The sequence below is a fragment of the Acomys minous genome (genome assembly GCF_964271855.1).
Source record: "Acomys minous genome assembly, chromosome: 13".
NCBI lineage: Eukaryota > Metazoa > Chordata > Mammalia > Rodentia > Muridae > Acomys > Acomys minous.
In genome coordinates this window covers 29,868,538-29,881,577 of record NC_140495.1, presented here as the reverse complement: position 1 = coordinate 29,881,577, position 13,040 = coordinate 29,868,538, and the positions used below count along the sequence as shown (strand labels likewise).

Sequence of the window (13,040 nt, the reverse complement as noted above, 5' to 3'; positions counted from 1 at the left end):
ACTTCCTAATTTATATCATCCCCCCTCATGGCATCTGGAGGGGGCATGACATGCCCTTCTTTCTGGGCTGCTTATGTATTTGTTCCTTGTGCTTTGCACTCATTATGAACCTGATCAAGAGCATCCAATAACAACCATGGCACAGACTGAGTGCTAGGCTGTCCTGAAATGTACCCTGCCAAATAAATAAGTCCAGTGCTTTAGAGTTCAGCCTCATCAGATGGTCCAGGACACAGGCAGAACAGAGTATAACCAGAGCGGCCTCCAGCCCAATTTGCTGTAGTCTTTGTCGCAGCTTGAAACCTCTCGAGGACAGTCTTTCCTGCCCACGTTTCTATCAGAAATCCGTGCTCACAGAACTCCAGGGCTTCCCTCCCTCTCCTGGAAGGTCTTCCGCACAACAGCTCCTAAGGACTGTAAGCTACGTGGTCAGGCTTGTCACACCCCGAGAGCCCTGGTTCTCTGCCTGTTTCTGAACTCATTAGTTTTCTTGTTGCTCGGACAACATTCCTGACACATGCAACTTTAGGGAGGACTGAGTTACGCCAGCTGTGCTTTCAGAGGACCTCAGTCCGTCGTGGCAGAGAACAGGAGCAACTCCAGCTGTGGTGGAGAGCATGACGCTGTGACTGTTCACAGGAGGCTGACAAGGAAGCAGACTGGCCCTGAAGCAGGGCCGTGCCATTACTCTCAAAAGGTCACTTCCATAGTTTGGCTTTTTTCAGGCTGACCTAACCTCTCTAAGTCACCAAATCCATGCCAACAGGTGGAGCCCAGCTGCTATGTGCCTTTAGGGGACTTTGCAGATTCAAAGCACAATAGAATTGGACTTGGAGTTTATTGTACAGATATAGTTTACATGTAAGAAATTATGTATATCATAATCAATTGAATCTTTGTAAATGTTCTTAAGGAAAGCAGTGTTTTAGAAATAGCTTTACCTAAGTTCTTAGCATAGTGGTTACACAAGTTATAGCTTATGTAAACCAAATCACACTGTTATCTTCCATTTGAAAACAGCTTAAATGGCTCACACCTTTAATCCCAGTACTCGAGAGGCAGAGGCAGGCAGATCTCTATGAGTTCAAGACCAGCCTCATTCTACACAGTGAGTTCCAGGACAGCCAGGGCTATATGAGGGAAGCCCTGCCTCACAAAACAAAAAAACAAAAAAACAAAAAACAAAAAAACAAAAAACAAAAAACAAAAAAACAAAAAAAACAAAAAAAGGAAAAGAAAAGAAAAGGAAAGGAAAAAGAAAAAGAAAACAGCTCAAATGTATGCAACATCTATACAAGGAAAATATGTGCTAGCATGTATAATGTGCTCATGTACAGGAATATGAAATACCCACTTGTGTGGCATTGGGACTTCTTTAGAAGCAGGCATCAGAACCAGTTTCTTTAACGTCTTGAGTGGGAACCAATCATATGTCTGAAAAGATATTTTAATTTCATCATTTAATCCAAAAGCTAAAACATGAAGAAAAGAAGTTAAAAAAAATTTTTATATGTGTGAGTATTTTGCCTGGATGTATCTGTGCATCACTTGTGAGCTTGGTGCCAACAGAGGCCAGAAGATGGTGTCAGATCTGCTGGAACTGGAATTCCAGAAGGCTATGAGCCCCACTGTGTGAGGGCTAGTAACTAAACCTGTGCCCTCCAGAAGAGCAGCCAGTGCTCTTAACCACTGAACCGATGACCCAGCCTTATGTGCATAAATTTAAAATCTTTGCCTAGCACAATGAAGCTACATTGTTATATTTTCCGAAACACTCTAAAAAACTGACAACTTTTTCAGCAACACGAGGGTGTGAAAGTTGGTGGTAGAGCATACAGATGATTTTTTGTGATGACTGTAGTAATTGCACAGAGGCCCGATTTGTAAAGGTGGCCTTATGGGCCATTTAGGGTTACCTTTATAGGCACAAATTATCAGCTAATGCGCTAGTCAGCGTTTTTACTAATCTCTTACATGGCACCTTCTTCTGAATCATGGGAATTGAAGCAGCAGGAAGGTGTTACAAAGATTCTGACTTCCAGGAGTTGATGCTGTAAAACGTTCAAGGGGGAGCGAGGCTGAGCTGCTGCTTAATTTAATACACTTGTCCCTACACAAAAGGTAGACCGGGCGGGCAGCATCACCTTTTCTCTTTCTTATGTTTGTTGTGGTAGAAATTGAAGGCGGGCCTTGAGCCTGCTAAATAAGCACTGTGACCAAGAACCAAGAAACAGCATTCCTCGACTGATGTTCCATCCCTTTGAAAATGATCTGTAGTGTTCTCACAGGAGTGCAGAATCGAGGAAACAGCTATTCCATTGTAACTGAAGTGAGGTTTGGGATTTGGCTTTCCTCAGATTTCAGCAGCATATGTTTCTGGATCTTCTTTTAATTAGAACCCTCTCCCAGAGCACGGTCTCCTAAGCCCAGCCCAGTTGAAATGGCTCGTGCTGCAGGGCAGCTCGTACAAGTGTGTGCGTTGGCGGGAATGGATGTTCTCTCCATCTGTGTTTTTGTCCTGGTCCCTAAGTGGTGCCCCTTGTGTGTGTGAGCATGCCGGATGCTTTTGGTGCCCGTATAAAACATGGAGTCGTTGTAACATGTCAAATGTACTTCAGTGAGCTCCACCATCCCCTGCCAGATTTCGGGAAGGCGGGTCCCATCCTCTGATGAAGCATTTGGCCAGCAGATGCCTGGCTGCACTCTGCTTAAAGGATGTTCGTTCTCCTCACCGCTCCATCTTTCTATTTTTGAGATTCTTGATGTCTCTGAAGCCTTGGAATTCATTAACATCCACTCTTCCTTTGGAGCGGGTGGCTGGCAGCTTTGACACTAGAATTTTATCTAGTGTTCACATTTTGTGATATGTGGCGCTATCCAATATGCTGTCAAAATTCTGGAAAATTGCAGCATTGTATTTGTCTTATCTATGGGATAGGAGGCACAGTAGTTTTCTCATATAGCTCATTAATTTTGGATACTTCTTCCTCTTCTCAGTATTGACGTATTTTCCTCAGTTAGTTACTCCTTTTTCCATTACAACCAGCTCTCTAAAGTTATACAGAAAAACGTGCTTCCCCCCTCTTTAATGAAATGAGTTACTGCAAAAGGTGGTTAATTTTTTTTTTTTAAATAAGAGTAGAAAAAAAATTCTAGGTCCCTCAACTATTATTTTATGGCATGACTTCCAGATCTTTTGCTACTCTGGTTAAATTTCAGACTGTCAGCACTTGCTGACATAGCTCATCAGTGTCTTGTAATTTAACACTGGGAAGGAGCTGACCGATGTCATCTGCCTGGTTAACATGGCTGGCTTCTTTGCTTGCTTTGGCATGTATTTGCTGTTTTGGAGCCTGTGTTCAAGTTCCTGAGGTTTTGTTTTTTTGCTTTGGAGACAAGGTTTCTCTGTGTAGCCCTGGCTGTCCTGCACTCACTCTGTAAATCAAGCTGTTCTCATATTCACAGAGAGATGTGTCTGTGTCTGCTTCTCAGAGTGCTGGGATTACAGGCATGTGCCACCATGTCCAGCGAGGTTTTGGTTTGCTGTTGAGTTTCCTTGTTTGTTTGTTTGGTTTTTGTTTGGTTTTGTTTTTGTTTTTTGTTCTTCATTTAAAAATTCTAATTCAGGTTTTACTTGCTTGAATTGCAACTCCTTTAGCATGATCATTCTTTGGTGTCTGAACTTTGTTTTCACATTATAAACTCCTTGAGGCATTTTTTTGGACCTCTGCGTATAGTTTTTGGCTGCCATCCAGTCCTTGTGTAATTTTTATTTCCATCTTTCTGGGAAGGGATTCCTATGGATGTGGGGGAGTGGATCCCCTTCATTTTTCTTCCGATTGTTTATCACAGTGAGGTTGGGTTCTTTTAACATTCAACTCTGAGTAACCGAGGAGAAGCAAAAGTATGGGCCTACAGGAGTGGTGAGGGAGTGTTGGATGTTAGTGAGGTGTTCTTAGGAAGTCATTCTGAATGAAGTGCATTTTATACAGATCAATTAACTGATGTGCCTCGTGTTTTATCAATCTTTCCCTTAAGCATGCGACTGTTGTTTCAACAACGCCATGCACTTATGTAAACTAATAAGTGTGTTATGGCCAGCTTTTCTCATTTTCATCTCTGACCAGTGGTTGTTAACATTGATATAAAGCATGTAGCCAACAAATATATTAAAATTACATCTCATAGTGGATAGAGTTTTATAGTTTCAATCTTTCCCCAATAATAATCTTTTCTATAAAATATACTAATTTTGGGTGGGTTTTTTTTTTTTTTGCAATATAAATAATCTACTTGCATACTTTGGAAATGTTTTTAAGTTTCCATAGATCTGTGAAAGTCACTTTGTTTTCCAATCACCATGTGGCTACCTACAATAATATACAAAATTAGTGGGTATATATAGTATCAAAAATGGTATGTGAAGGGAAAAGAGTAAATGTAACACATGTTTTTAAGGTTTTAATTCTAGTACATGTTTAATTTTATTTGAAATAAATCTACAGAAATGTGCTTTGAAGCATTTGGGAAGAACTGTCATGATGGCCTCAGCAATGTTTATAACTTCTTGAAGGTTTCATCAGTTTGCCTCATCTGGGTCCAGAAGTGTTCATATTTAAAGTGTACTGCCTTCTAACTAGGACAGATGATTATATAGCCTTCCTGCAAATAGCTGGTGTGTGCGCTGCTGTGGGGCTTAGCTTGTCATCCTGGTTTGCCCATGTAAGGAAAGGGAGATGGGTGAACAGCCGACTCATGTTCTCACTACTAGCATATCCCTCTCGACATTATGCGTCTTACATCCTGCAGCCAAGGGTGGAAATGCAGATAAAAACGTTCCCTTGTTGTCCATTGTTCTCGTTGAAATTATGATGCGTATTGCTCTTGGGGCCCTTTTGTCTTGAGTTTCTTCCAAAAGTTTCACAAAATAAAATGTATTCCCTGGCCTCCTATAGTGCAGTTAGACTGTTGCTGCGGCTCGATACTTAGCAACAAAATAGTGCTCTAAGACCTAAGATTTATTGTCTATTTCTATGTGTGCATTCCTGTGAGTGTCCATCATTATGCACGTGTTCCCTGGAGCCAGAAGAGGGCACCATATCACTTGGAGGAGCTGGAGGTGAAGGCAGCTGTGCTTTAACCACTGAGTCATCGCTCCTGCACCCCATCTCACAGAAAAATCCTTATTTTTATATAATTTGTATCCCAAATTTAGTCTTAAGCTGACTACTGCCTAGCTACAGGGTCTCAGGCAAGTCTTACTTTCTTTTTAGACCATTTATTTGTTTGTTTCCTTTATAAAAAGTGGGTTTACTTTTCTGTTGCTGCCATAATTTACATTGATAGGAAATGACTGGGACACGCTTGCCTTCTGCGCGAGTTCTGATCCTGGCATCTGTTTGTAGTCTTCTATATGGCTAGCCTATATCCTGAAATGATAAAACAATCAGATCACATGATTAGCTAGTTAGCTTTGTGGAGGTCTCACATTCCCTCCTACACCTATCTGTCAGTGATGCCCCAGGAGGGCTGAGGATTCAGCACAGTTATCCTCAGATCTCTGAGTGTGTCAGGGTGGTGCAAAGCAAATGCAGCCCTTGCGGATCCCCGGAATGCTATGTAGGGTTGTCCTAGTCTTTCCTGGCAAAGTCAAACGTGATGGATTTAGTCTCCCAGTGGCCAGAATATGTAAAATGTTGGTAACACCTGTGACTGAGTGCCCTGTTTTTGCCGAGGACTGCTGACATACTCAAGCCCCTATCCACCATTCCAAAACCTGGCAGAAAATCAGATAGATGGTCAATGCGAACCATGGTGGACAACTTAGGCACTGTGAGCAATTCTTCAGAACAGGGTTGTCCCTCTGGAAGATGTAGACAATCTCTGGGATCCAACTTCCATAGAGGACCAGCCCTTCAAGCAGGCATTTCAAGAGGGAAGCCTCTGGCTTGTCCTTCCTTTTCTGCACACATGATATTCCAAAGTTTGCTTTCAGCCCTTGAGACCACCTTAGATACTGGAACCAAATGGGCTTTACAGTTGTATGCTTTTATGTGTCAACTGAAAATGAATTAAAAATGTTTATCGATGCATGGTAGGCTAAAGACCATGAAAGCCTCATGGTCTAGTAAACGACTGAGGACATCTTGACTCTTATTGTCTAGTTGGGAGATTTGATCATCAATTTTAACTGTTCTAATGAGTTTGTACTTAAACTTCCTGGGGAGTGTTGGGAGAGAGCTGGAGATGCTAAGAGCAGTTTGCTTTTACATGCGGAGTCATCTATCCTGTCCTTAAGCTGAGTTCTTGAACTGGTTGTTGACAGTTTCTGAGTGTTTCCCATTTGTTTACCTTTTTTCTGATATTAATTAATAAGGTTCATTTCTCCTAATAGTGATGTTGGCATGCAGGTGAGAAAGCAGCTATCTCTTGAGTGACAGGAAGACACACCTGCATCCGTTTTTAATGGTTTTTTAGAAACAGTACAGAAGCAACAAGAGTCTTTATTTGTCTTATGGCTGATAAGTAATGTCACTTGTGAATTTGTTACTGAGTTTATTAACATTTTTATTTTCCTAATGGTTTTGCAAAATTATGCTTCCTATTAAGGTTAATAAAATTCTTGTTATTAATTTGTACTGGTAATGGTAAATGTAACATCCTAGGCAGTCAAATCTCTGAACTTGTAGTTGTTTTTGATTCGTGTGAGAAACTTTAAAAATCATTATTAAAAAGGGATCCTTTGTAAAGGATGCCCTTTGCTCCCTTAAGATGCTCTGTTTTTAATGTGCACTAGGAATGATGACTTGCCAAGTCATTGTTCAGTGAAGCCGTATTTGAAATATTAAAAGTGGGATTGATTTGATTTTAGTTGTTGTGTTCCTATGTGTGAGTATATTGTTTATGTTTGTGTTCATGTGTGTGCACAAGCAATGCCACAGCGTTCCTGGTAAAGGGATCAGAAGACACCTTTGGGTGTTGGTTCTCACCCTTCCGCCTTGATTAAGTCTGGGTCTTGGGATAGAGAGATAGCTCAGTAGTGAAAAGCACTGACTGTTCTTATAGAGGACTTGAATTCTATTCCCAGTGTCCACACAGTGGCTCATGACTGTGTGTAACTCTACTTCCAGGGGCTCCAACACTCTCTTCAGGCCTCCACAGGCACTGGTGCTTATGTGGTACAGAGAAACATATTCAGAAAAAAGCACCCATACACGGAAAATAAAAATAAATAAACCTTTAAAACAAAGATGGCTTCATCACTGCATATGGCCTGCTGGCCAAAAACATCTGGAGATTCTGCTGTCTTTGTCTTGCATCTCTCCTGAGGGGGCATGCTGGGATTACAGACTCTTGTCCTGCTGTTGCACCCAGCCCTCTTTGATTCCTGGACATCCAGCTCAGGTGGTCAGGGTTGCCCATCTCTCCCGCCCTGAAAAAAAATTGTTCTCTAAAAATAATAATTTGAAAGTATCTTTGAGATACCTTTACTCAGTATCGTAGTTACTGTTCTATTGCTGTGAGAAAAAAAAAATGACCAAGGCAGATCTTACAAAAAAAATAGAACCATTTGATTAGGGGATTGCCTGTAGTTTTAGATGGTTAGTGTGTAAACATCATGGTGGAAGCAGAAAGGCATGGTGCTGGAGCGGAGGTTGAGATCTTCAAGCAGCAGGCGAAGGGGATTTGGTGGTGGGGGAGGGAGACACACACACACACACACACACACACACACGGGGCGGGCGACAGACAAAGTCATACATTGTGCCTAGCATGGAATTTTACATCTTCAAAGTCCACTGCAGTATCATCTCCTCCAACAAGGCCACAAGTACTAATTCTTCCCAAACCATTCCATGCACTGGTGACTAAGCATTCAAATATATAAGACTGTGGGGGACATTATTAGTCGTCCAAACCACCACACTCAGATACTCATAACATTAATAAATGGCTTTATTTTATTTGGAACATTTATAAAACCAAAACTATTGCAAGGTAAAACTTCCTTTTTTTTAAAAAAACATAAATCTAAAAATGCATTATTTTACTTCATGGAAGTATTTTTCCTTTTGGTTTGAGTAATGAATGCTTATTTTACCCACATTATACTTATTTTCTGTAGTAAATTATTTTCAGCCCTTGAGATGAGGAGTGACTGTAGTTCACTGATACTTATGATCCATTAACCCTTGACTAAAGATTGTGTATGAGGTGGGGGTTATGCAGGACCTTTTCAGTTTTCTTGTACCTCTAGGCCATGGAGAACTAAGTGGGATAGCCTGGTGCTTACAATGTTGAGATGTTAGCTTGGCTGTCGTAGTCCATGAGAGCTCCTTAATATTGCAAAGAGGGATGCATGACTCCTTAGTGCTTGCCGGGGAGGATGCAACTTTTAGGAATTTCCCAGCGTGTTTTTGCCAGGTACGTATTTCCATCTGTCTCCAGCAACTTTTATAGGTGTTTGTAGGTAGATCCTTAGCCGACTTGCCGCCTTTAAGAAGAGCACCTATATTAAAATAGAGTAAAGCCGTTGTAAAAGGAAACTAAAAGCTACGTATTTCCTGATGACGTTATTAGCATCACTGATTTTTTGTTCCAACTACTGTTTATGAAACTAAGCAACAAATAAATGATGTGAATGTGATGACTTTTAAGACTTTTAGTGTAAGATCTTATAGGTAGGAGGAAAAGCAAGACTTTCCTCAATCTGTTTTCAGTTTGTTCACTTTATTTTAGAGAGTAAAATTAGCCTTGCAATTAGATTCTCCTTTGTGGAGCTTGCTGAGGAGGTCACTGGGACGGTTTCATAGCAAACAGTGTAGTTGGCTGATAAAATGATATCTAGGAAAGATTCAACTCTTACAGATAAAGTAGGTGCTTCGTGAAAGCTCATCTCCTATATTTGAAGTACTCAACTCAGGACTTGTTGTTCCTGAGCTACTAATGAACTTTATTTTACCATTAAAATGATTTCCTCCTATGTGGATTCGTTTTTGGGTATAATATGGCCCATCTTAAACGCCTATTTTCATCATTCCCATGGGATAATGAAGTCTTCAATCACCATAGTGATTAACTTTTTTTCTAAACCTTCTTATTTCTTTATTTCTTTACAGATAAATTATTAGTGATAACTGTAGCAACAAAAGAAAATGATGGGTTCCACCGATTTATGAATTCAGCCAAGTATTTCAATTACACTGTGAAGGTATGATGTATCTTTCAATTTTTGGGCTTGTTGGAATATGTGCATAAAACATTATCTAGTGGTTTATTTAAACATGTTCTATAAACAAAAGTATGTATATATGTAAGTTAACTGATTTCTCTTGGAGGGCCATGCACACATACAATGTAATCAAAGTTTGGCAGTAAATGTTTTTACCGAATATATGGGTTACCTGCCATGGTGTTTCTTTAAAGACTGTTGGAAACATGGTTAGAAGGGGGCATTGGGTTGCTTTATTGATAGTTGTTTTTCCAGTTTTGTCTGATTGGTTTAGGTTCATTTTTTTGGAACATGGCCAAGTGTTGTAGATACTTTCTCTACAGTACACGGTTCGTGGACATGATCGGGGGACTGGAGTCCTTGATAGAGCCTTAAACTGGCTTCTGTTAGATCTGTTTGCTGATTGCTGCTAACTGTTTGTTTTTTGAAATGAAGAGTGTGCAAGCCACATCTTTCTAGAAAAAGGAGAATGAAAAAGTATGTGAGAGATTAAAAACAAAAGAGAAAAGAACAAAAAAAAAAATAAGAAAGAAGGAAAACATTGCTGTTTTAGCATGTAATGTAGCGGACAGTGCTGTCCTTACTTATCCCCTCGATGACAAGATGTGGGTTTCATGAAGAGTATTAATGATGATGAACTAGAGCTAGAAAGAGATCTAGTGATAACAACTACATATTTAAAGAGGGTAAGTGAGAAATGCTTTGAGGTAAACAAGAAACATTGCTAACATGCATTGATGGGAAACAGTATATGAGTACAAAGAAATTAGGGTAAGATATGGTTGAAACACAGTGGGCCAATCTTTAGGGATCAATTTGAAGAAAGAAGAGAAAGCTTCTTATGTGCAAGTATTTTATTAGGAAATTTGCATGTGGTATGCTATTGGTGAATTATGTGACTAAAGTGACACAAACACACGAATGAGCAAAATTCATTTACTTCTGAGGAAAACTTGTCCTAGAGTACATAGCTATAACCTCTCCTACCTTAGAGTTCACTGTCAATAGAGTGGAGATTTTGGTCCCCTTTTCTCTCCTGTTACATAGTCCAGAGGTTTCTAAAGTATATACTTTATACCAGTGAGATCCTTGTTACTTGAAAAGAGTTAGGAGGGGGAATTCTCAGGTGCACTTAAGATCAGCGAGCCAGAGTGGAGCCAGGAGTGATTTGCCTTCATCATTTGTCCATGTGGCTCATGTGCAGCAAAGCCTGCCTCCTCCCTGTACTCAACTGGGATAGGCCTCAGATGTGCTTGGGCTCAGTGGGCTCAGTATTGGAGACTCCAGGGGATTGTGGAAGAATCTCAGCTGGAACACTGATAACCCAGTAGATTTTCCACAGGGTGAATCCAGTTCCAGACTAACATCAGTTCGTGTGGATGTCTTCTGCCCTAGACATCCCTGTAAGGATTAAAACATGTGAGGGTGTGTCCATTGCATTTGTTTCATTGTGCTTCATTTGACCTTCATTCCGCTTTCATCTTCCAGATCTAGTTGTGTGTCTGTAGCTGGGGCAAATGTTGGTTACACTTCTCTCCCTCAAAGCCAGGGGTGTCAGTTACCACTTACAGTTCAGTGTGGAGTGGTTGAGGCTGGGGCAGATGCTGAACAGTCAGTGTGTGAAGCCCAGACTAGCTGCTCTTCAGCGTCTCTTGCATTGGATAATTCTTACTAAACTCTTGGGGCTGATACAAGCTTATGATTTGCCAGAGAAATAAAGGTCTCTTTTACTTGATACTTTCTGTGTGTCCTTGCTTGCGAGGCTTGTCTAGGGGCCTTCCAAGCACAAGAACTTCCTTGTAGATTTCCTGCCATATTGAACAGATAAACTACAAGGTCTCTTCATTTTCATTTAAGTATGAAAAAAAAAAAAACAAGAATAAGAAAATATGAAGAATATTCTCTGAGTCTACTTCTGTAGGTTCGAATGGACTTTTGAGATGTTTGGAATGGTGTCTTAGAGGCGGATAGCGTCGAAGAAATATGACCCGCCCAGGCTTGAATTTCCCTTTTATTCTAGCACTGTGCTCTAATTATAAACAGTGGATCACTATGTAGCGCAGTAACGAGTGTCTGCTGACACTTTTATGCTATTATCGCCACTGGCGTTTTCCACAGGATGAATTCTTGATTTCATTGACAGGTTCTTGGCCAAGGGCAAGAGTGGAGAGGTGGCGATGGGATGGGTAGTATTGGAGGGGGCCAGAAGGTGAGGTTAATGAAGGAAGCCATGGAACACTACGCCAGTCAGGAGGACCTGGTCATCTTGTTTACTGAATGGTAAGAGAAATACTCAATATGTATTATATTACTTTTAAAGACTGAAATTTATAACTGAAGTTTAAATATAGAATTATTTTCCTGACAAAGAATAGTATTGTAAGAGTATTTTTCTCAGTTATAACTGAAGAAGTCTCTCCAGAGAGGAGCCTCTGCTTCTGAGTCTCAACTTAAAAGCAAGATTGTTTTATACTAAATTAACAGGAATTTTTCTTAATTTATGATGCATGAAAATTCACAATCTGAGCCGGTCTCCTAGTATATTAAAGGTCATGAGTTATAATAAGAACTAGTGAGAAAACGTCAGTGAGCTTGAACCCAACACAAGCAAATTTGGATTTTGAGTGAGGCTGATAACCTGTGAACAAGCGACCACCTAGAGGCTCGCAGTGATCTGGGCTGTGAGTTTGGGGAACCTGCTTTTCTCTGTGCTTCCCTTTGCAGTCTCTTATCTCCTCTACTCATAAAATTTAGTGTCTGAGAATCGGCAACGTGAATGGCCCAGTTGTTTTGACAGACAGAAGAGGGGCATTATATGACACCCATAGCTCGAGGCAAGCCAGTCTGATTCCTTTGGGTTGTATTTAAGACTCAGCCTGGCAGGAAAGAGAGTGTTTGAGGAATGTCGGGTATCTCTAGGTATTGCCAGGATCAGCAATGTGCCAGTGGACCAGCTAGAGCTTCTTGAGAGCAAAGTTTTAAGAATAAACATGTAGTTTTCTTTGGTGATGCCTCCTGTCTGGCAGTAGTAACAGCCTAAGTGTGCAGACACAAAGGATCTTGTCATTAGTGAGGGAGAGCGTTTCATCTGTGATAGCTACGGCTGGTGTGTGTGTGTGTGTGTGTGTGTGTGTGTGTATGTGTCCACGCACGTGCATGCACGCACCTGTCTATGTATGTCTGTTTGTGTATGTCAGTGTATGTTGCAGACACTGAAGGTTCCACAGTGTTGCATTGTGGGTTTATCTCTGGAAATACCAAAATGTGACTGAGGGAAGGCTTAAGATACATAGTTTTCAGGTGTGGCAGGATCTGCTTCAGTTTTGTTAGACTTTATTTGAGCCTATACTTTATGGGTTAGATGATTATAATTTTGTTTAATTCTATGCATGTAATGATTAGGAAAGTATTAGATAGGGAAGAATAAAAAGGCTAGGGGATACTTCTGTGGCTTTTTTTCCTTAACTACCCAATAGCTTTTCCCTCTTGTTTAGATATTGTATAATTCATTCGTTCGTTGGTTGGTTCATTTGTTCAACAGACATTTCTGAATTATCTTCAAAATCCTCAGCTAAGGGCCTACAGATGCTAAAGACAAGAGCTTGGCTTATGAAGGAGAAGCTGCCTTCTGGAATAAGAAAGGCTTTTTGATTACATGCATAAAATAGAATGGATACTTGGGTGGGGAGGGAGAAAGAAAGGCTAGTGAGAGGTAGTGGAAGGAAATGATACTTTCCTGCCATGTTGGTGTTTAGAGGAGTTGACACTGGAAATGGGCCTTGAAAGCAAATGGCCGGGACCCGTTGGA

General features: G+C 40.7%; 1 protein-coding gene across 4 annotated transcripts in view; it reads left to right on the top strand.

The window, feature by feature from the left end:
• The window catches only part of PLOD2 (procollagen-lysine,2-oxoglutarate 5-dioxygenase 2), a 68,512-nt gene that overhangs the window by 25,180 nt on the left and 30,292 nt on the right, over positions 1-13,040 (top strand). For all 4 annotated transcript variants that reach the window (XM_084753551.1, XM_084753552.1, XM_084753553.1 and 1 more), the window contains exons 2-3: positions 9,120-9,211; positions 11,376-11,512. In XM_084753551.1, coding sequence (XP_084609677.1) covers positions 9,120-9,211; positions 11,376-11,512 — 229 coding nt within the window. The remainder of the gene's footprint in view (positions 1-9,119; positions 9,212-11,375; positions 11,513-13,040) is intronic.